Source organism: Schistocerca piceifrons, chromosome X, assembly GCF_021461385.2.
Source record: "Schistocerca piceifrons isolate TAMUIC-IGC-003096 chromosome X, iqSchPice1.1, whole genome shotgun sequence".
Lineage (NCBI taxonomy): Eukaryota > Metazoa > Arthropoda > Insecta > Orthoptera > Acrididae > Schistocerca > Schistocerca piceifrons.
The window spans coordinates 502542233-502565892 of NC_060149.1; the positions used below are offsets into that span (position 1 = coordinate 502542233).

The 23660-nt window shown below is 43.4% G+C and overlaps 1 protein-coding gene across 1 annotated transcript in view; it reads left to right on the forward strand.

Annotated features, from left to right (window-relative positions):
* Positions 1-23660, forward strand: part of LOC124722980 (angiotensin-converting enzyme-like) — a 418907-nt gene that overhangs the window by 215204 nt on the left and 180043 nt on the right. Inside the window, exon 3 of the mRNA XM_047248150.1 lies at positions 21005-21329. Coding sequence (XP_047104106.1) covers positions 21005-21329 — 325 coding nt within the window. The remainder of the gene's footprint in view (positions 1-21004; positions 21330-23660) is intronic.

Sequence of the window (23660 nt, forward strand, 5' to 3'; positions counted from 1 at the left end):
TCGGTAACAAACCAAGCAGCCTGGCTTTGAACTATTTGACGTCTTTCTTTCATTCAAACTGGTACGGATCACAAACACTTAAGCGGTACTCAACAATAGGTCACACTACCGTCCTACATGTGATCTCCTTTACAGAAAAAACACACTTTTCCAAAATTCTTCCAGTAAACTGAAGTCGACCACTCCGTTTCCCTACCACAACCCTTACATGCTCATTCCGTTTCATGTCGCCTTGCGCCATTACGCCCAGAGATTTAATCGGCGTAAATGAGTCAAGCAGGACACTACTAATGCTATATCCGAATATTACGGGTTACCTTTTCCTACTCATTCGCATTAACTTAGATTTTTCTACTTTTAGAGCTAGCTGCCGTTCATCATACAAACTATAAATTTTGTCTAAGTCATCTTGTATCGTCCTAAAGTCACTCAACATCAATACTTTCCCGCACACCACAGCTTCATGAGCAAACAGCCGCAGATTGCAGTCCACCCTGTCCGCCAGATCATTTACGTACATATAAAACAATAGTACTTTCTGGGGCACTCCTGATGCTACCCTTGTCTTTGATGAACGCTAACTGTCGAGAACAGCACACTGTGTTCTATTACTTATGAGGTATTCGAGCCATTCACATATCTGGGAACATATTACAAATACTCGTACCTTCGTTTAACAGTCTGCAGTGAGCAACTTGTCTAATAATTTTCGGAAATCTAGAAATATGTAATCTGTCTGTTGCTTTTCACCCATATGCGCAATATATCATGTGAGAAAAGGGCAGGCGCGTTTAACACGAGCGATGCTTTCTAAAACCCTGCTGATTCGTGGGCATAAGCTTCTCGATTTTAAGGAAATTTATGATATTCGAACTGAGCATATATTGAAGGAATCTGTAGGAAACCGATTTTAGGGATATTGGTCTGTAATTTTGCTGGTCCGTTCTTTTACACTTCTTACACACAGTAATCACCTGCGGTTTCTTCCAGCTGCTCGTGACTTTTTACTGGGTGAGAGATTCGCGATAAAGGCGAGATAAATAAGTGGCCAGTACCGCAGGGTTGTTGTTGTTGTGGTCTTCAGTGCAGAGACTGCTTTGATGCAGCTCTCCATGCTACACTATCCTGCGCAAGATTCTTCATCTCCCAGTACCTACTGCAACTTACATCCTTCTGAATCTGTTTAGTGTATTCATCTCTTGGTCTCCCTCTACGATTTTCACCCTCCATGCTGCCCTCCAATACTAAATTGGTGATCCCTTGAAGCATCAGAATATGCCCTACCAACTTATCCCTTCTTCTAGTCAAGTTGTGCCACAAATTTCTCTTCTCTCCATTTTTATTCAATACCTCCCAGTTAGTTATGTGATCTACCCATCTAATCTTTAGCATTCTTCTGTAACACCACATTTCGAAAGCTTCTATTCTCTTCTTGCCTAGACTATTTATCGCCCACGTTTCACTTCCATACATGCCTACACTCCATACAAATACTTTCAGGAACGACTTCCTGACACTTAAATCTATACTCGATGTTAACAAATTTCTCTTCTTGAGAAACCCTTTCCTTGCCATTGCCAGTCTACATTTTATATCCTCTCTACTTCGACCATCATCAGTTGTTTTGTTCCAAAAATAACAAAACTCCTTTACTACTTTAAGCGTCTCATTTCCTAACCTAATTCCCGCAGCATCACCCGATTTGATTCGACTACATTCCATTATCCTCGTTTTGCTTCATACAGTAAAGCTGCATGCCCTTGGGAAAAATTTCAGCTGTAGTTTCCCCTTGCTTTCAGCCGTTCGCAGTACCAGCACAGCAAGGCCGTTTTGGTTAGTGTTACAAGGCCAGATCAGTCACTCATCCAGACTGTTGCCCCTGCAACAACTGAAAAGGCTGCTGCCCCTCTTCAGGAACCACACGTTTGTCTGGCCTCTCAACAGATACCCCTCCGTTGTGGTTGCACCTACGGTACGGCTATCAGTATCGCTGAAGCACGCAAGCCTCCCCACCAACGGCAAGGTTTTACAAATCCGACTTAAGATTCCATCTGGACCTGGCAACTTACTTGTTTTCAACTCTCAGTTGTTTCTCTGTGCCTGGGATGCTTATTACTCTGTCGTCAATACGGGAGTCTGTTCGATGGTCAAACGATGGTATTTTTGTACGATTCACCTGCGTGAACGATTTATTAAATGCGAAATTCGAATTTCGGCTTTCGTTTTGGTGTCTTCAACTTCTTCAGCAGATTGGTCAACGAGTGAATGGACGGAAGCCTTTGACCCGCTTAGAGATTTCGGCCGATTTGCCTTTCAGTTTTAGAGTATTTCTCTGATTCTTTTGAAAAGAGTTTTAATCTTAAAATTAACAAGCATTATATGACGGTACTCGTATTTTCAAGAGCTCTCGGATGCATTTAAAAATATATCATTATACTCAAAAAATCATATTTGCTGTAACATCTCGATCGATACAAGACTTAAACCTCTGTCACATAACACACGTATGTGACCGTTAGCATAATGTCATTTGCCGAAAACCTCGTTTCGATATCTTGTATCGTTCACGAAATAAAAGGGTTGTTACGTTTAATATGGCTCATTCTGTGTACAGTCACTGTGTATTACCAAGTCTGACTTGTGGCAGTGAGACAAAGATTTTTAATGCGAAAACATTTAAAAAATGGTGATTATTATGATTTAACAGGCTGGAGCTGACCGCGTGGCTATGAATGTAATGAAAATGAAACTCAAGTAGGTGAGACATGAAGTCAGCCGAATATATTGCGGATAATCTTAATAATTCCTTTTTTGGACTGAAAAGAAGAGTATATGACATTAAAAATCATGCAGGAGAAACATGAAATACATTTAGCTGCCGATACCCAAAGAAGTTTAGAGTCTTCTGTCCACCAGCGAAAGTCATGAGGCTGTGATGTCAAATACGTATTAATTCAGAAACATAACGCGACCCTCCATAACGGATAGTCAAAATTTTCCTATTTATTACTACAAAAATGTAATGCTATTCCACATAGAGAGAAAAGGAGAAATCGGTGCAGCTGTACAGTGTTACGTTGCTCACAATGCAAGATTTCAATTATTCACTGGTCTGCTCCGTGGTCCACCCAGTGGAACGTCGGGACAAAGCTAGTATTACGAGAGGCGGTCGCCGCGCTTCGTTAAATATTTCCCAGGCATCGATCCTCGAGTGGGCCCTACAGCCTACCACAACATTCCTAAACAAGATGAAGACATCAGTCTCAGGCGAACTGCGGAAAATTCTTGCATCGCCTAGACTTCCCATTTTCTGCAGCTCCAGACAAATGTAGGTTGCTGACGGGTTGCTTAGCTGTGAGGATCACCATTAGTTTTTCTACATCTACATCTACATTTATACTCCGCAAGCCACCCAACGGTGTGTGGCGGAGGGCACTTTACGTGCCACGGTCATTACCTCCCTTTCCTGTTCCAGTCGCGTATGGTTCGCGGGAAGAACGACTGTCTGAAAGCCTCCGTGCGCGCTCTAATCTCTCTAATTTTACATTCGTGATCTCCTCGGGAGGTATAAGTAGGGGGAAGCAATATATTCGATACCTCATCCAGAAACGCACCCTCTCGAAACCTGGCGAGCAAGCTACACCGCGATGCAGAGCGCCTCTCTTGCAGAGTCTGCCACTTGAGTTTGTTAAACATCTCCGTAACGCTATCACGGTTACCAAATAACCCTGTGACGAAACGCGCCGCTCTTCTTTGGATCTTCTCTATCTCCTCAGTCAACCCGATCTGGTACGGATCCCACACTGATGAGCAATACTCAAGTATAGGTCGAACGAGTGTTTTGTAAGCCACCTCCTTTGTTGATGGGCTACATTTTCTAAGGACTCTCCCAATGAATCTCAACCTGGTACCCGCCTTACCAACAATTAATTCTATATGATCATTCCACTTCAAATCGTCCCGCACGCATACTCCCAGATATTTTACAGAAGTAACTGCTACCAGTGTTTGTTCCGCTATCATATAATCATACAATAAAGGATCCTTCTTTCTATGTATTCGCAATACATTACATTTGTCTGTGTTAAGGGTCAGTTGCCACTCCTTGCACCAAGTGCCTATCCGCTGCAGATCTCCCCGCATTTCGCTACAATTTTGTAATGCTGCAACTTCTCTGTATACTACAGCATCATCTGCGAAAAGCCGCGTGTGACTTCCGACACTATCTACTAGGTCATTTATACATATTGTGAAAAGCAATGGTCCCATAACACTCCCTTGTGGCACGCCAGAGGTTACTTTAACGTCTGTAGACGTCTCTCCATTGATAACAACATGCTGTGTTCTGTTTGCTAAAAACTCTTCAATCCAGCCACACAGCTGGTCTGATATTCCGTAGGCTCTTACTTTGTTTATCAGGCGACAGTGCGAAACTGTATCAAACGCCTTCCGGAAGTCAAGAAAAATAGCATCTACCTGGGAGCCTGTATCTAATATTTTCTGGGTCTCATGAACAAATAAAGCGAGTTGGGTCTCACACGATCGCTGTTTCCGGAATCCATGTTGATTCCTACATAGTAGATTCTGGGTTTCCAAAAACGACATGATACTCGAGCAAAAAACATGTTCTAAAATTCTACAACAGATCGACGTCAGAGATATAGGTCTATAGTTTTGCACATCAGCTCGACGACCCTTCTTGAGGATTGGGACTACCTGTGCTCTTTTCCACTCATTTGGAACCTTCCGTTCCTCTAGAGACCTGCGGTACACGGCTGTTAGAAGGGGGGCAAGTTCTTTCGCGTACTCTGTGTAGAATCGAATTAGTATCCCGTCAGGTCCAGGTCCCGTCAGGTCCAGGTCTGTTGAGTGATTCCAGTTGCTTTTCTATTCCTTGGACACTTATTTCGATGTCAGCCATTTTTTCGTTTGTGCGAGGATTTAGAGAAGGAACTGCAGAGCGGTCTTCCTCTGTGAAACAGCTTTGGAAAAAGGTGTTTAGTATTTCAGCTTTACGCGTGTCATCCTCTGTTTCAATGCCATCATCATCCCGGAGTGTCTGGATATGCTATTTCGAGCCACTTACTGATTTAACGTTCTTTCGCGTTGGCGTTCAGTTCCTCTAATTAATCTATGACGGTCGCCTGGGCCTCGCTGGGAGATAGTATGTCCTATGCGGATTTCTATCGCTTTTAGAAAAGTTCTAGGCGTTAGTTCCGTAGAAAAAGTGAATTTCTTGGTTATTATTTAAGTCGGGAAGGGGTTCCACGTACGCTTGCAAGATATGCCCTGGGCTATTGATGACAGATTCACCCCTTGATGTTCTTCATAAGTAAATAAGTATTGCGGTGGGGAACAGTGTAGCACTGACAAGCCTCTGTTCCATTGCTCCGCTCCTCAAGTTTTGTATACCTTGAGAGACTGGGCCACATGTTAACACTCATCTACTTCAGGGATTTAGTAGTACTGCTCTATCACGAATGATTTGATTGTACAATTCTCACAGCACTGTTTCCATTGACAGTGTATTGTCCAGATGTTTGTCAAAGTCACTCGTCACTTTGGTGGCGCTGCTCTCCTTTTCAGTAGCAATAACTCTTCAGTGCACACTTGTCTCTGTCCGATATCTTACTTGTTCATCCAGTATTATGTTTAGGTTACGAAATTTTTCTACCGTGTCAAAAGATGCACTAGCTACGTATGTTCCTAACATGTCAATGAGATGTGTAACTGATGTTACAGATGCACGAAATAAAGAGAAACGGTCTGTGTACCCATGATGGGAGGGCTCACTACTGAAACAACGCTTCCTCAGCTGGTATGGTACAAAGTGCAAACAACGGCAAGATCAGTGCGTTGCAGGTAAATCACAAAACAACCTCCGCACACATTATGTTTTTACCAGCCTAACCGCTGTAATGCCGGTGGACACTGAAACACAAGCTGCCGAAAGAATATTCGCCGTACACGTTCAGTGTACAATATACACTCCTGGAAATGGAAAAAAGAACACATTGACACCGGTGTGTCAGACCCACCATACTTGCTCCGGACACTGCGAGAGGGCTGTACAAGCAATGATCACACGCACGGCACAGCGGACACACCAGGAACCGCGGTGTCGGCCGTCGAATGGCGCTAGCTGCGCAGCATTTGTGCACCGCCGCCGTCAGTGTCAGCCAGTTTGCCGTGGCATACGGAGCTCCATCGCAGTCTTTAACACTGGTAGCATGCCGCGACAGCGTGGACGTGAACCGTATGTGCTGCTGACGGACTTTGAGCGAGGGCGTATAGTGGGCATGCGGGAGGCCGGGTGGACGTACCGCCGAATTACTCAACACGTGGGGCGTGAGGTCTCCACAGTACATCGATGTTGTCGCCAGTGGTCGGCGGAAGGTGCACGTGCCCGTCGACCTGGGACCGGACCGCAGCGACGCACGGATGCACGCCAAGACCGTAGGATCCTACGCAGTGCCGTAGGGGACCGCACCGCCACTTCCCAGCAAATTAGGGACACTGTTGCTCCTGGGGTATCGGCGAGGACCATTCGCAACCGTCTCCATGAAGCTGGGCTACGGTCCCGCACACCGTTAGGCCGTCTTCCGCTCACGCCCCAACATCGTGCAGCCCGCCTCCAGTGCTGTCGCGACAGGCGTGAATGGAGGGACGAATGGAGACGTGTCGTCTTCAGCGATGAGAGTCGCTACTGCCTTGGTGCCAATGATGGTCGTATGCGTGTTTGGCGCCGTGCAGGTGAGCGCCACAATCAGGACTGCATACGACCGAGGCACACAGGGCCAACACCCGGCAGCATGGTGTGGGGAGCGATCTCCTACACTGGCCGTACACCACTGGTGATCGTCGAGGGGACACTGAATAGTGCACGGTACATCTAAACCGTCATCGAACCCATCGTTCTACCATTCCTAGACCGGCAAGGGAACTTGCTGTTCCAACAGGACAATGCACGTCCGCATGTATCCCGTGCCACCCAACGTGCTCTAGAAGGTTTAAGTCAACTACCCTGGCCAGCAAGATCTCCGGATCTGTCCCCCATTGAGCATGTTTGGGACTGGATGAAGCGTCGTCTCACGCGGTCTGCACGTCCAGCACGAACGCTGGTCCAACTGAGGCGCCAGGTGGAAATGGCATGGCAAGCCGTTCCACAGGACTACATCCAGCATCTCTACTATCGTCTCCATGGGAGAATAGCAGCCTGCATTGCTGCGAAAGGTGGATATACACTGTACTAGTGCCGACATTGTGCATGCTCTGTTGCCTGTGTCTATGTGCCTGTGGTTCTGTCAGTGTGATCATGTGATGTATCTGACCCCAGGAATGTGTCAATAAAGTTTCCCCTTCCTGGGACAATGAATTCACGGTGTTCTTATTTCAATTTCCAGGAGTGTATCTCATACGTAGGTCAACGCAAAAGAAATATCTCCTTCAGTATACTGACAAAGAAGAGGCAGCTTGCAACCATAAATTTTAGAGTTGTCCGCAGGAGACGCCACTTAGATTCCGAGATTTATAAAAACTACTCAGGACGAATTGTTGTTGTTGTGGTCTTCAGTATGAAGACTTGTATGATACAGTTCTCCAAGCTGCTCTATCTTGCGCAAGCCTCTTCATCTCCGAATAAATCTATTTGAGCCCGATTACTGTATGCGTCTCATGGTCTCCCTCTACAACATTTTACTCTCCGCACTTTCCTCCAGTACTAAACTGACGATTCCTCGAGGTGTCAGAATGTGTCCTATCAACCGATCTCATCTTTTAGTCGTTTTATGCTACAGATTTGTTTTCTCCCCATTCCTATTCAATATCCAACAATTTCCAACATTCTTGTGAACCACAACATTTCAAAGGCTTCTAATCTCTTCTTGTCTGAAATGCTTATCGCCCACGTTTCACTTCCATACAAGGCTACACGACAGACAATTACTTTAGAAAAGGACTTCCATACATTTAAATTTAAATTCTATGTTAACAAATTTCTCTTCTTCAGAAACGCTTTTCTTGCCGTTGTCAGTGTACATTGTAAATCCTCTCCAGTTCGGTCGTCACCAGTTATTTTCCTCCACAAACAGTACAAATCATCTACTACCTTGGATGTCTCATTTTATAATCTAATTCCTGTGTCATAGCCTGATTTAATTCGGCTACATTCCATTACTTTTGTTTTGCTTTTGTTGATGTTCATCTCGTATGGTCCTTGCAATACATTGTTCATTCCGCTAAATTGCTCTTCCAAGCCGTTTGTTGTTACTCACAGAGTTACAATACCATCGGAAAACCTCAGAATTTCCAGTCAACACTGTCAAAAGCTTTTCTAAGACTTCAAATGCTATACATGTCGGTTTGTTTTTCTTTAATCTGTCTACTAAGAGGCTTAGTAGGGTCAGTATTACCTTCGGTGTTTCTGTATTTCTCCAGAACCCAAACTGATATTCTGCGATGTCGGATTCTACGTGTTTCTCCCTTCTTCTGTAAATAATTCGTGTCAGTACTTAGCGAGTGTTACGTATTAAACTGATACTTATGTAATATTCACACATGTCGGCACCTACTTTTTTTGTAATTGGGCTTATTACTTTCTCCCTGAAGCCTGAGGATATTTCCCCTGTCTCATACATCCAGCACACCAGTATAGTTTTGTCATAGCTAGCTCTCCCAAGGATATGAGTAGTTCTGAGGGAGTGTCGTGTACTCCAGGCACCTTGCTTCAACTTGAATCTTTCAGTGCTCTGTCAAATTTTTCTCACTTTATCGCATCGCTCGTCTCGTCTTCATCTATTTCATCTTCCTTTTCTATAATATTGTCTTCAAGTGCATTTACCTTGTATAGTTTGGCTATATAAATTTCCTACCTTTCAGCTCACCCTTTTTTCTTCGGATTTATTTTCCATCTTAGCTCTCGATATTCGTACAGTCCTTTCCCTTTCTCAAAACGTCTCTTTAATTTTGCCACAGGTGGTCTCTATCTTTCCCCTACTTATACATGCTTCTATGTATAGACTTCATTTGTCCTGCATGGATTCCTTCTTAGATATTTCTCTTTGGTCTCCTTAATTTGCTGCATTTTGGTATGTTCTCATTTCATGAATTAAATCCATTATCTCCTGTGTTATGCAAGGCTGTTTTTTTCTGTTGAACCATAAATATTGGTACAAGTATACATGGTGATGTTACAAAGTTTCAGGGATGATGGAGAACGGTAAATGTGTTATTACATGAAGTGATTCTTCAATTTCTCCAGGCGTATTTTATGACGAAATAAATCTCGTGTGAACAGTCTGGCATGAGTGGGCATAGGACACAATATTTCGGCAATCGACCACATTGCCATCATCAGGTGCGCTGATGTACTGACCGGCGGTGGGCCGGCGCCATGTATATATAAGATAATCCCCCTCCCGCTCCTCCCTCAGGCGCTTCCTATGAGTCGGTGCGGTCCGCGCCCCGCCCGCGGTCCAGGTACAGCGTCCGTTCTCCCGCCGTCTGGGCGCTACGTCCTAGGTATTCTCGTTTAGGAGGGTCTGCCAGCACCGCTATCGTAATTCTTCCCTCCTCCCCCGAAGGCGGTACAGTCTGGAAAATATCCTTTTTCTTCTTAATCCGGGTGATCGTGGGTTCCCACCACTTGCTAAGGATGTAACCGCTGTCAAGGTTTAGTTGTTGCTCCCTTACCCTAATCTCTGTGGCATCTTTGATGAAACATCCCAGTATTTGGAAGTCTGTGTCAGGACTTTGGTTTGGTCATAATCCATGCTGTGGAGTTCCGACAGGCAACGCTCAGCGATTGCCGACTTACTGGGCTGTTGCAGTCTAGTGTGCCGTTGATGTTCTCGGCATCGGTCCTCAATGGTACGAATGGTCCGCCCTATGTATACACTACCGCACTGGCAAGGTATCCGATAAACCCCTGATTTACGTAGACCATGATTGTCCTTGACACTACCAAGAAGGCTCTTGGTTTTGCTTGGCGGACATATGTTGCAGCTCCTCTTGGTGTTTACGTAAAATGCGTCCAGTTTTTCCGGATAAGGTTCCACAAAACGGAATAATAGCCAAGGCCGCCTCCTCCTGAGGTTCATCCTCAGTTTCCGCCGGTGCTGCAGGTGTGGGATGTACAGCCTTCCGAATTTGCACTTCCTTGTAACTGTTCCTCCGAAACACGGTCTTCAGATGGTCCAATTCTTGTTGGAGACTGTCCCTGTCGGAGATGGTGTGAGCTCTGTGTACAAGAGTTTTGAGCACGCCACTCTTTTGTGCTGGGTGGTGGCAGCTGTTCGCATGTAGGTACAAATCGGTGTGCGTCTTCTTTCTATACACGCTGTGGCCCAAAGTGGCGTCAGCTCGTCTTCTAATCAAAACATCTAGGAAAGGGAGCATCCCATTCGTTTCGATCTCCATGGTGAACTTAATATTCTCGTGTTTGGAGTTGAGATGTGTGAGGAAGTCTGCCAGTTTATCTCTTCCATGTGGCCAGATAACGAAGGTATCATCCACATATCTAAAGAAACAGGTGGGTTTTAGATGTGCCGATTCAACAGCGGTGACAGTGCATACCGCAAGATTGACACCGATCCTACCAAGAGGGTCGAGAGGAAATATTGTGTCTTATACACGCTCATACCAGGCTGTTCACCCGAGATTTATTTCGTCATTATTACATGGTAAGGGGCCCTGGTCCGTCAACGACCGAGTCGAAAGTTATAAGCGGAAATCGTTGTGATACCGACGCCCTTGCTGTCGCCCACGCCCCTGTCCCCTCCCGACGGAACTGTGTTCCACATCTGTCTGTGTGCAGTGTTATCCCATATGAAATGTTTTTGTATAATTCAAGTGACGTCGGATCTTGACTTATTCTGGCCTTTATGCAAATCTCTCTTACGTGAGGTTTTAATTCCCTTAGTTATCCATAGCTTAATTGTTTTAATAGATTTTTTGGATACCTTTTTAGCAATGCTACTTTCAAATAATGACACAAAATTTCTTTGCAGTAAACTGACTGTGACAGTAGCATCTCTTTCTACATATACCTTATCCCATACCACCTCTTCTAACTTACTCGTATAACACTGTACCCTATTCTCATTAATAAGCCTCACTGCTTTGGATGAGCCTCCCTCGGTGCTGTAAGGTGCTACATTGTTTATTTCCATTAACTGAGCCTCATGATTAGATAGTCCGTTAGAAATTGGATACACAATAATCATTTCAGCCTGTGCACTGACTGTAGGTATGTTACGTATCAATGAGGGTCATGCAATCCTGCTGGATTAACTACTGAAATCGCATTGAAACACCCAAAAAGAATTGCACTTCATTTTCCTGTCTGTATTTTTTAAGGAATCTACATTGAAATCTCCACAAATTATTAACTGTTTCTTCTTGTCTGCCAAGTTTTTTAGTAATCAGCAACGCATCTAGAGTTCTCATAAATAGCTGAAGGTATCAAAGAGGAGATCTGTAGACTGTTATAGTTACCGGAGGAGTATTGTGTGTACCAATTGGCATGCACGTGCCCTCTGGTTCTGAACTTCATAAGAATCTTTGTTTCAATATTTCTGACTTGGGGTCCAACTCTTACATATGTTGCAGCTCCTCTTTTTCCGTGTTAACTGTACATGAAAATGACGTTAGTATATAATACCTGATATTTACTTCTCCATACCTGTCGTTACATGCTGTTCAAAGAGGCACAGAACATCTATTACTTCAGAATTTTTAATCTACAGTGTTTTCAGGCTCCCTAATGTTTTGATGAAACAATTTCACTTTTATGGAAACTGTTATATATTTATCTTATTGTCCTGTTCTATTTTTAGTTCCTTCAAGACTATTTATCAATAACCCAAAAAATGTTCCCCGCTGACTCCAGTAATCACAAAGATTATGCCTTATAGGCTTGTGCTTTCCCTTACACTTCCTGTAATTTGCCCACCTAATCTGTCCTTCCTCGTGCTGTTCAGATGCAGGCCATGATTAGTGTATCCCCATTTCCCAATTGCAGCAACAGGAACAGCACAAATATGAGATATTGTTTCAGTCCAAAGTAACCTACTCAGTTCTTTGTTTACAAAACTGACACCTGCGGTAACCCAGGGTTGGTCATGCCACTGCAAAACTCTATAAACCCCATAAAAGTGCGTGCTGTGGCTGCACCTATTTCCTCACGGTCACCTTTAATACTATACTCTAAGTTGCTAGGCAGGCTGTTTCCTGCTCTTCCTACTATGTATACCTGATCCTCTACATCAAAAGCTCTGCACGAAGCCGCTATGTTTTCTGTCACCTGGCAACGTTTGGCACTAGGTTTCACGATGCTTATGACCTAGTAATCTACACATAGATTTTACTGTAGCATTTGGCCTACAACATTCCTATGACTACTACCTAGTAGCGGTACTTTTTCTTCCTACTTGAACTTTCAATTGACCTAGCCTTAATGTGGTTCCTGCGAGTCTGCTGCACTCTTTCGCTCAAAAACTGGTTGAGGCTCCTCTCATATTTCAGATAACAAGACAAACGTATTGCTAACTGGAATCAGAGATGCGATTTCTGAGATTTCCTCATTTTGCTTATTACCTGTCACCTTTTATCCGCTCCAACTGTCTCTTCCTCCCCACCCCCCCTCGTTCCCTCCCCCCCCCACCTCCTTCAACTATCTAATTTAATACAGGCCATTTTTAGTTTGGCGTAAAGGGTACAAGCTGTACTCCATTACCTTCAATTCTCTTGTCGCGTCTACGTGATATATAACTCAATGAGAGAACATCGTCTGATACTCCAATGGCTTCCCCGCTACTTTCACCGCACTGCAACACCAGTCAATAATTCCTACAAGTTTCTCCAATACTAAGTAACCTACGGCAAGATACACTTCCGTCGCCCTTGACGTTTCCTTTAGTATAAGCTAAAAAGCACTAACTACAGAGCTAAACTGCAATAAATAAGAATTAGTGAAAATCTATCTTTGGAAGCCCTGCGCAGCTAACTTCTAAAAGGCAGAAAGCAGGGTGACGTAAAACAACTGAATGTAAAGATAACGCAGATATTCACTGAACTTACGTCTTATGTATCAGAATACACGAAGTGAGTGAAAACTAAACAGCACGATATTTTAACAACAATAGTCTTAACCTCTTCACTCCAGAGATGAAAAACATTTACAGGAAATTTTTCTTTTCATATTTTCCAACAAACTAGTATACAAGCATATTCCAATGAAGAAAAAATTGGTTATTCAATAGGGCATAAATGGAGGTCCACATGTGTGGACCTCGGGTCACAATTATCATGATAATGTACTTGTCTTTGATTACATTTTTCTCTCTCTTCCTCAGTAAAAACACTTTTTTTTCAACAAAATAATTATTTAATTGTAAACTTAACTAGGTATGTTAATTTACACAGAAAATAAGTATTTTAATTTCAGTATTTTTAAATACAGTGTTTCCAATACAGGTTTCTGTTGATACTCCACAAATGAAAGAAAATAAAAAAATCATGCAACAATTTCTGCCAAATAGTAACTTGTTATTGCCCATATATGAATCTTTACTTTTTGTGATAGGCTTCAAAACAATTATTTTTCATGACACACAAATACATTTCACATTTGATGCAGATGACCCTTGTCTTGGAACTGCAGCCATGATTCCTGCATTTTGAGGCATTCTTTGCCTCAACAAATTTTGGTAAATGGCGTACATTGTCAAATCTAACTTCTGCAACTTGTTGTGGCAGAGCTCTTCTTGGCTTTTTATCCACATTTTGTACACCATCTACATCTTCACTATCAGAGGAATTGACTACAGAAGGGCGCCCTCTTCTTCTAGCTACAGGCTCAACACATTTGTGATTAATCATTCGCTTCACCTACGTGCATTTTGTAATCCATCAGTGACAACCTTCTTTGTTTGGGTATTTCATTTTCTGAGCACCATCTTCGGTACATCACCCAACAATTGACAATCAGAAGATCTATAAAATGATTAAACATTCTTACTGGCCATTTTGATGTGCGAATGTAGCATCTGTAATATGACAAAAATCTATCACAGATATCAACACCTCCCATGTTTTAATTGTAAAGCTTCACTGCCACTGGCTGAGGAACATCTACCTTCTTAGAAAAGTTTGGAAGGTAGGAGACGAGGTACTGGCAGAAGTAAAGCTATGGGTACCGGACGTGAGTCGTGCTTCGGTGGCTCAGTTGGTAGAGCACTTGCCCGCGAAAGGCAAGGGTCCCGAGTTCGAGTCTCGGTCGGGCACACAGTTTTAATCTGCCAGGAAGTTTCATATCAGCGCACACTCCGCTGCAGAGTGAAAATCTCATTCTGGAAACATCCCCCAGGCTGTGGCTAAGCCATGTCTCCGCAATATCCTTTCTTTCAGGAGTGCTAGTTCTGCAAGGTTCGCAGGAGAGCTTCTGTAAAGTTTGGAAGGTAGGAGACGAGGTACTGGCAGAAGTAAAGCTGTGGGTATCGGGCGTGAGTCGTGCTTCGGTGGCTCTGTTGGTAGAGCACTTGCCCGCGAAAGGCAAGGGTCCCGAGTTCGAGTCTCGGTCGGGCACACAGTTTTAATCTGCCAGAAAGTTTCATCTATCTTCTTTTTCTGTTCTCTTGACCACCTCTTACATGTGGTTGGAGGGCTGCTTCCAACACATGATGAGAGTATTAGGACACTTTTATTGTCTTTCCACTTAATAAGACAAATTTTATCATCTTCCCTAACCCATTCTTCCCATTCCCCCCGTTGAAATAGCCTGTCATTTTTCAATTTCTTCACTATTGGACCCAAGCTGTTCTTCATAACTGTACCTGTCTGATAAATTTTCCTTCCCAGCAACATGTCTACAGATTTTACACTTGTGAAAAATCTATCAGTGTATACACAATGCTGGTTGTCTCTAGGAACACTTTCTGTCATCATCTTAACAACTGCTGCACCGAGACCATATTCTTTCATATCTTCAGCTGACACAGTATCTGGCCCAGTATAAAACATGAAGTCCAACACAAGGCCATCAGGTGCAGCCAGAATGAAGCATTTTAAACCTAATGGATTAGGTTTTGATGGTACGTAAGTCACAAAGCCACATTTACCAGAAATCTGTTCGTCAATAGAAAGATGATGTGATCTTGGAAGGGTCAGACACTTCTTCTGCACACACTCAAGAAAGGGTTTTACCTCCCAAAGCTTCTCGATGTGCTCACTTGTGTTATCCACAAAATGCATATAATTTCTCAGTTCATAGAAACGGTCTCTTGTCATACACTTAGCAATAACTGGAACCTGAGTATCTTGCTGCCAGTACGGCTTACTTTGTGCATAGCCCAGAACTCCCATAACAACATGTATTCCAGCTAAATGCAACATTTCTCCTCCACAGATTTATGTTGTCGTTTTCGAACTGAATACAAATTGGTTTGTTGTGCATGTTCTTCCCACAATGTCAGAGGAAGGTATTCCAAGAAAGATTCAAAAATTCCTTTCTCTTCTTCATAATCTGGAAGATGGATTTCGCTCTCACAAGGATTCGAATACGGCATTTCTTTCTTCCTCCACTTCATAGATCGCACTGACAGATGTTCTGGAACAAGAATTTCGTCTTGGGGATCTGCAAATAAGCAAAATTGTAAGAAAAAAGTTCACTACATAATTTATAATATTATTGATCATTACTATATGGGGTAAACCTACGATTTCTATTGTCTAATTCTTCATAAGAATCCACAGTCTCATCTACTGTTGCTTTACCTTCATCATTGGCTTCAGGTTCAACAGGAAAAATCTCCAGTAAAAAATGAAAATTCGTCATCTTCCCCATCAGATAATTCGGCATTACTGTCGTTCAGAAGCGCTTCCAACTCCTCGTCAGTTAATATGTCATTCGTATCTGTAAAGTATAAAAAGGAGAGTTACTTCAGTACTCTACTGTCGAAGACGAAATTGAAGTTAGCAAATTTATATTATGACCTGAGGTCCACATACGAGGACCTTCACAAAATGAGTTATTCCATAGTAATAAACATAATATATTCAAATCGGAAATAACTCTCAACATCTAGAAGAGTTAACACACTTTAGAAAACAATCACAGCATTTTAGACTAATATTTGAGCACAATAATTATTTACATACCTTTCCAACTTCTAGTTACCCTGTAGACGAGTGCTGAGCTCCATGAGGCGCTTGCCGTTGACAACGAACTGGGGAGCGCGTGAGGCTTTCTCGAAAACATCAGAGATGCGGCAAACTTCCCCCCCCCCCTCTGCCCCCCCGCCGCTTTTTCTAATAGTTTCTGAGACTTTCTTATTAACTTATAAAAAGTATGTTCTGTGTTATGTAAATATCAAACCGCTTTCCCTCAGGAATCAGTTTGTTCAGTTTTGTGAACATGTCATGGAACAAGGACCAACGAATTGCAGGACTGCCTGATTCGTTCGCTATTCGGTATTTATTTATTCATTCATCCAGATAAACGTTGTAAATTTTGAGATACGTATTTTCTTTATAACTGTTGTTTATGACTGTGTTCACAATCACACTCACATCACAAAATATAACATCGTACTGCAGTAAATAAAAGGATGTTTTTAGCTTTATCTTCAAGACAGCTGGCACTACTTACAGTAACATATTTTGCATTTTCCTATTTAAAGTCTTGTATTTCACATGTTCTAAAAATGCTGCTACGGAATAGAAGCAGTGATTTAGTAAGAACGGCATTTGGGTTTTACCAAAAAGTGAACATGATGAAGTAATTTTTATATTGACAACAATGTTGAAGTTTCTATCTGTGTATCCTACAGGCAGAACAACTTGAGCAGTATATGGGCAAGGATTGAGATGCGTGTTTCAATCATAGACTTGCTAAAAATGACCATATCGCTCATGGCGGATTATGTAGCGTTCCCAAATTGAAGCCGCCATTTGAAGGGCAGCTCTGTGTATACACTTAGTAAATTAAGACAAATACTTGGTACACAATGACCTAACAGATGTAGATAACGTTCATAAGGACACTGTTTCGCTCTTAGAAAGAAGTGTGAAAATGGAATGGCCAATTCAAGTTGTGTTAGATATTAAAGTTACTCAAGTTAAAGCTAGTTGAAGGAAAAGTATGATAAAATTGTGGAAAGACAGGTGGGTAAAACTTTTCCAAGTGAAAATAAATTAAAGACTGAGAAAAGCACAAAAGATAGACGCAGAGGATACTGTATGCTAGGAAATGTTAAACAAGAAACGAACATGAAAAAATTAGTGAATGGTATAACACTCTCACTATCTGCTACCTCATGCGTTTCATGTAATTATCTTAAATCGATAACTTGGCACTTTTTCGCTACTACTTGTTAGAAACGAACCCTACGTTCTTGAATAGCTGTCTCGAGCTTCTCTTCTGTTGATGTAGACCTAGTGCAGGAAACTAGGCGCTCGTGATTACTCAGTAGAATTCGTGAAGAAGGAATCCTTTTATTTGGTTCTTCGGTTTCCTTTAATTGTCTCTCACACCCTTCAGATCACTAGGCCACGTCCAGCAAATATCAGCTCCAATTCAGAAGCAGTTTGCTCACTTCTCCGCTACAGCGTGGTAAGGACATGTGCGATTTGCAAGCCGGACACAGAGGATAACTTCCGCTGAAGAATGATGCGGTCTGAAATCATGGTCATGAGAACGTCCGACTAATGCACCAGATCGTGTGTAAGAATGCACCAGCCACAATGTAAACTACGACTGGCACCCTTAACGACGAGAAACACATCCCTTGAGAGGACTGAAGTATGTGGAGGTGAAACGTGGATGAAAAGCAGAATAAGCCAGAAGAAATAGAAACTTCTGAAAAGTGGTTCTCCAGACGAAAACTGACGGGTAGGTGGGATAACAAACGAAGAGGCACGGCATCTAATTTCGGGGAAAAGAGCTTTATGGCACAACAAACATTAGTGGTATTTTGATACGACACATCCTGAGTCCTCAAGGAGTAATCCAGACATGTTATGAATATATGTATGTATAAAGGGCGGTCAGAAATAGTCTGAAAAGCTTGTAAGAGTGTTTCAGGGTAGCTTGTGTTAATAAATAATGTTAAGAAATAAATTCGATACATTCCATCGTTTCCGAGTTATGAGCATTGAAGATTGCCAATGAGGCCATAGCGCTCGCAAATTCATGTGGCCTGCCGGATACAATTAGAGTCAGTTGTTCTCATAGCATGGATGATAGAGCACGAGACTGTTTAGCCTTTGGCTCAGGTTCCATCCTTACCACTGTCTCATGTCCAATCTTTGTATAGCTCTCTTGTTCGGTTTTAGGAAACCAGACGAAGAACACGTCTAGCGACACCGTCTCTGGAGGCCAGCTTGAATTTGCGCCAAACGGCCTGATTGGTTAGCTTCAATGCTAATTAATTCGGGAACAGGTGCAATACATAAAATTTTTTCTTAACAATTATTTTTCAGCACTACCTACGATGCAATACCCTTACAAACTTTTCAATCTGTTTCTGACCACCCTGTATACGTATGTATGTTCCACATCTCTCCCTAAAACGCAGGACCGATTTCAACCAAACTTGATACACACATCCCTTACTGTGTGGAATGAATCGTTGTGGTGATAAGAACCATCTACCAATCAAAGGGATGAGAGGGGGTGGCGGTGAAAAAGTGGCATCACTCAAGACGCTCAAATAGCCACATTATATTCGTTCAGTATCTGAAAATGGGAGCGCTTAATTACCTGCAACAAACTTAACACATGATTTCAAACCTTTATGTAACTTTTTCTCGCTGACAATCCCCACAAAATGAAGAAAGGAAAATAGTTTAGCGTTTACTGCATATTTTTCGCTGTTGATGCAGTTATACTGCCAAATCAGGCATGACGTTTTGATTTATCACTTCACTACTGACTTTATTCACGACACGTTTTACAGACAGCATTCACTTATACCACTGAACATAGCAAAATTGTATCATTGTACGAAACATAGTTCAGAAAATATGACGTCATAGATTTAAACTATTTGAAAACGAAACTGCAGGGCGTATTTAGATACAGATACACGTGAAATATAGTGAAGTGACAAGAGTCATGGGATACCTCCTCACATCTTGTCGGACTTCCTTTTGCCCAGCGTAGTGCAGCAACTCGACATTGGATGGACTCAACAAGTGGTCAGAAATCCGCGACAGGAATACTGAGCTGCCTCTGTAGCCGTCGATAACTGCCGAAAGGCTGCCAGCGCAAGTTGTTCTGCACGGACTGACCTCGCGATTATGTCCCATAAATGTTCAGTGGTATACATATCGATCGATTTGAATGGCCAAATTATTCGCTTGAACTGTCCAGAATGTTCTTCAAACAAATCGTAAGCAATTTTTGCCCGTCGTCATGGTGCATTGTCATGCATAAAAATTGCATCATTGTTTGGAACTCACAGTCTGTGAATGGCTGCAGATGGTCTCCAAGTAGCCGAACATAGCCATTTCCAGTCAATTATCGGTTCAGTTGGAGCAGAGGACCAGTCCATTCCATGTAAACATAGCCCGCACCATTTTGGAGCTACTACCAGCTTGCATGGTGCCTTATTGACAACTTAGATCCGTCGCTCCGTGGGGTCTGCACCCGACTCGAATCCTTCCATGAGTTGTTGCCAACTGAAATCTGGACTCATCTAATCAGGCCACAGGTTCTCCAGTCGTCTAAGATCCAACCGATACGCCCATGAGCCCAGGAGAGGCGCTGCATGCGATGTCGTGCTGTTAGCAAAGGCATTCGCATCGGTTGTCTGCTTCTATAGCCCATTAACGCTAAATTTCTTCGCACTGCCCTAATGGTTACGTTCATCGTACGTCGCACATTGATTCCTGCTGTTTTTTCATGCAGTGTAGCTTGTCTGTTAGCACTGACAACTCTACGCAAACGCCAGTGCTCTCGGTAGTTACGTTGTCCGCGGTGAGAGGTAATGCCTGAAATTTGGTATTCTTGGCATTGTGGATCTCGGAATATTGAATTCTATAATGATTTCCGAAATGGAATGTCCCATGGGACTAGCTACAAGTACCATTCCGCGTTCAAAGTGAGCCAATTCCCGTCGTGTCGCCATAACAACATCGGACAGCTTTTCACACGAATCACCTGAGTACAAATGACACTTCCACCAATGCACTGCACTGTTATAGCTTGTGTACGCGATTCTACCGCCATGTGTATGTGAGCATATTGCTATCTCCTTGTCACCTCAGTGTACGTGTACAGATATTCGTGCAATATGTTAAATACATGTGAAATGTATCTGACATGTACATACGAGGACAAAGTAATGGTAAAAAACTCCTCCAAAATCCATGGATCGGTTTCAACGAAATTTGGTACACATATTTCTTACCATGTTGACAGAAATACTGTGGGGGTAAGAACAGCAACTTCCTACTGGGGTGGAGCTGGTAGCTTGGAGAGAAAGGGGATAGGAGGAGTGGACGTAGGGAGAGGGAGGAGGCAACGGACAGAGAAAGGAAAGAGTAGATGGAAAGAGAGAGAAGGAGATGAACGGCTAGAGGGGAGAGGAGTAGATGGATAGAGAAAGTGGGGAAGAGGGTACGGGAAGAGAGAGTGGCAGGAAGAGATGGACAGGGAATGGGAGGTAGACGGGGTGGGCAGTGAAAGGGGGTGGCGCAGATGGACAAAAGTGGGGAGCAGAAGGATGTCGGGAAAGTGCGAGATAGAGAGCGAAGCGGGAGATACACTAGCAGAAAACTGTAATAAATACTTACCCTTGGCAATGCCCGGCATTCAGCTAATTTGGTAAGAAGGGGAAGTCTCCGGATAAAAGCAGTGCAAGGACTTCAAAGCTTGACTATAGGAAGCTTAGAAGAGAGGAAATTTATATTTGTGCAATCGGTTTCATACGTGTTTATTCCAGAAATCGTTGTCGTGCATTGATATCAGATGACTTCTAACTGAAACGGGAATGAACTGTTGCAGTGACGGTACACCTTCTGGTGGAGGGCTGGCTGGAAACAACCAATGAAGAGCTGCGCGTGCTGAACGCCGAGGACGCGGCGCTGGCGTGGTGGCAGGCGACGGGAGACGGCGTGTGCTGCAGGGGCCAGCGGCTGCCTCCGGGCGACTCCACCGCGGCGCTCGCTTACGGCCAGAAACTGGGAGGGATGCGCTCCGAATGGAGGCGCAAGCACTGTGCCAGGGTGGACGTCTGGATTGCCACCCTGAACCAATTCTTGCGACCCCGCCAGCGACGTCAGATGCATATTCTCTGCCGCGGGCCCTACTTCACGCCGAAGGAAGCTGCGTAAGTACACCCCTAATAATTTTACCGTCTCATTCGTTTTGTTATCCTTTTAAATGTATTTCTTCTGTTTCACTCGGGTCCTCTCTTACGTCTAACCAGGCATTCTACGTGATAGTCATGAGGATAAGCTGGTTATACAAGGATCAGCCAGAACATTATGGCCACCGACCTGCTAGCGATATAATCCCCTACAGGCGATAGCAGCGTCGCCTGGCGAGGAATGACTGCTAGTCAGACACAACCACGGTACATGTAGTCACAGTGAGCGTGTTTTCCTTGTGTAAAATGGGGAATGCGCGTGATCTACCTGACTTTGACAGAGGTCATATTGTGATGGCCCGGAGGTTCCACACGAGCATTTCGGAAACTGCATGTATTGTCGGGTGTTCGAGGAGTGCTGGGCAGAGTACAAGTGTATCTAAATACACAGTGCACCAAATACTCCTAACGATGGGCCTCCGCAGCCGGCGACCCATGCATGTGTCAATGTTGACACTACGAAATCAGCAACTATTACGGAAATAGACGCATGCCCATAGGCACTGGACGTTGGCGCAATGGCAGAGCGTTGCTTGGTCTGATGAATCCCGATACTTTGTTCATCATGCCGATGGGAGGGCACGAATCCGTCGTCTTCCAAGAGAACAGCTCCTTGTCGCCTGTACTACGGGATGGAGACAAGCTGGCAGCGGTTCCCTTATGGTCTGGGAAACATTCGCGTGGGCATCCATGGGTCCAGTGGAGCTCGTGCAAAGCACTATAACGGCCAAGGAGCATCGTACACTGATTGGAGACCACGTACATCCCTTCATGATAGCTGGCCGTTGTGGACAAGGGGTTCTAGGAGCTTCAGTCTGGAACCGCGCGACCGCTACGGTCTCAGGTTTGAATACTGCCTCGGGCATGGATGTGTGTGATGTCCTCAGGTTAGTTAGGTTTAAGTAGTTCTAAGTTCTAGAGGACTGATGACCTCCTATGTTAAGTCCCATAGTGCTCAGAGCCTTTTGAACCAATTTTGAACCTTCATGACGATCAAGTTACCCCGTGACAATGGTATTTTTCAACAAGATAATGCGCCATTTCGCAAGGCCAGGAGTGTGATGGAGTGGTTCGAAGAACACAATGGTAAGTTCCAGGTGATGTGCTGGCCCGCTAACTCTCCAGATCTGAACCCGATCTAACAGATCAAGGATGTGATTGAATGTGGCGTCAGAGCTCATTGCCCCCTTCCAGGAATTTACGGGAATTAGATAGATTAGACCAAATCAAATGTACTGCATACAATCAAATTTTAAAAAATTCTCCCACTAGACATATGATTGTATGCAGTACATTTGATTGTTGTGTTGCATGGCCTATTACAACGGTGTGGTACGGATTTAGGAACAATAGCGTATACATATGTTCACCTATCATGCTATATTCGAGTAAAACAGTGAAAAGTATTATAACAGCATGTCATAGGCAGAAGCATATTTGCCCTAATGTTACATATAGTTTTAATGATATACAATATGTCTTTTTGAGTCACTTACACAGTTAACATGATACCTATCAATTGTTAACGTATGTTCTATATTTTTTATAATAGTACATTTGTTCTACTCATTGTACAGGGGCCTGAAGATGGCATCAATGTAATGCCAAACTAGTAGCACATAAGAAGTTCATAAAATAAATTTCTACAATACATACGACTGTTGGTAAATTATTGCATCAAGAAGGGCTTCCTGCATGTGGTGACATATTTTCTGCCCAGTTGAGATGCTCGTCCAAAATTACACCGAAGTTCTCCTGTTTCCTTTTATGGTATTCGATTACAATCGAGAAGAATGGGAGACAATCGTTCTTGGAGTTGAGACCTTATGTACCTCGCGTTGTTGTTCTTGTTGTTGTTGTGTGATCTTCAGTCCGAAGACTGGTTTAACACAGCTTTCCATGCTGCTCTGTCCTGTACAAGCCTCTTCGTCTCCGAATAACTACTGCAACTTACAGTTTATACACGTGAACCTGTTCACGGTAAACCTGTCTTGGTCTCCCTCTACAATTTTTACCTCTCACACTTCCCTCCAGTGCAGAATTGATGAAGTCTTGACGTGTTAGAATGTGCCCTACCAACCAGGCTCTTTTTTTAGTCTAGTTGTGCCACAAATTTCTTTTCTCCACAGCTCTGTTCAGTAACTCCTTATTAGCCTTGCGATCTTTACCCACTTAACTTTCATAATTCTTATATAGCACCACATTTCGCAAGCTTCTGTTCTCTTCTTTTCTAAACTGCTTATCGCCCACGTTTCACTTCCACACAATACTATACTTCAGACAAATACCTTT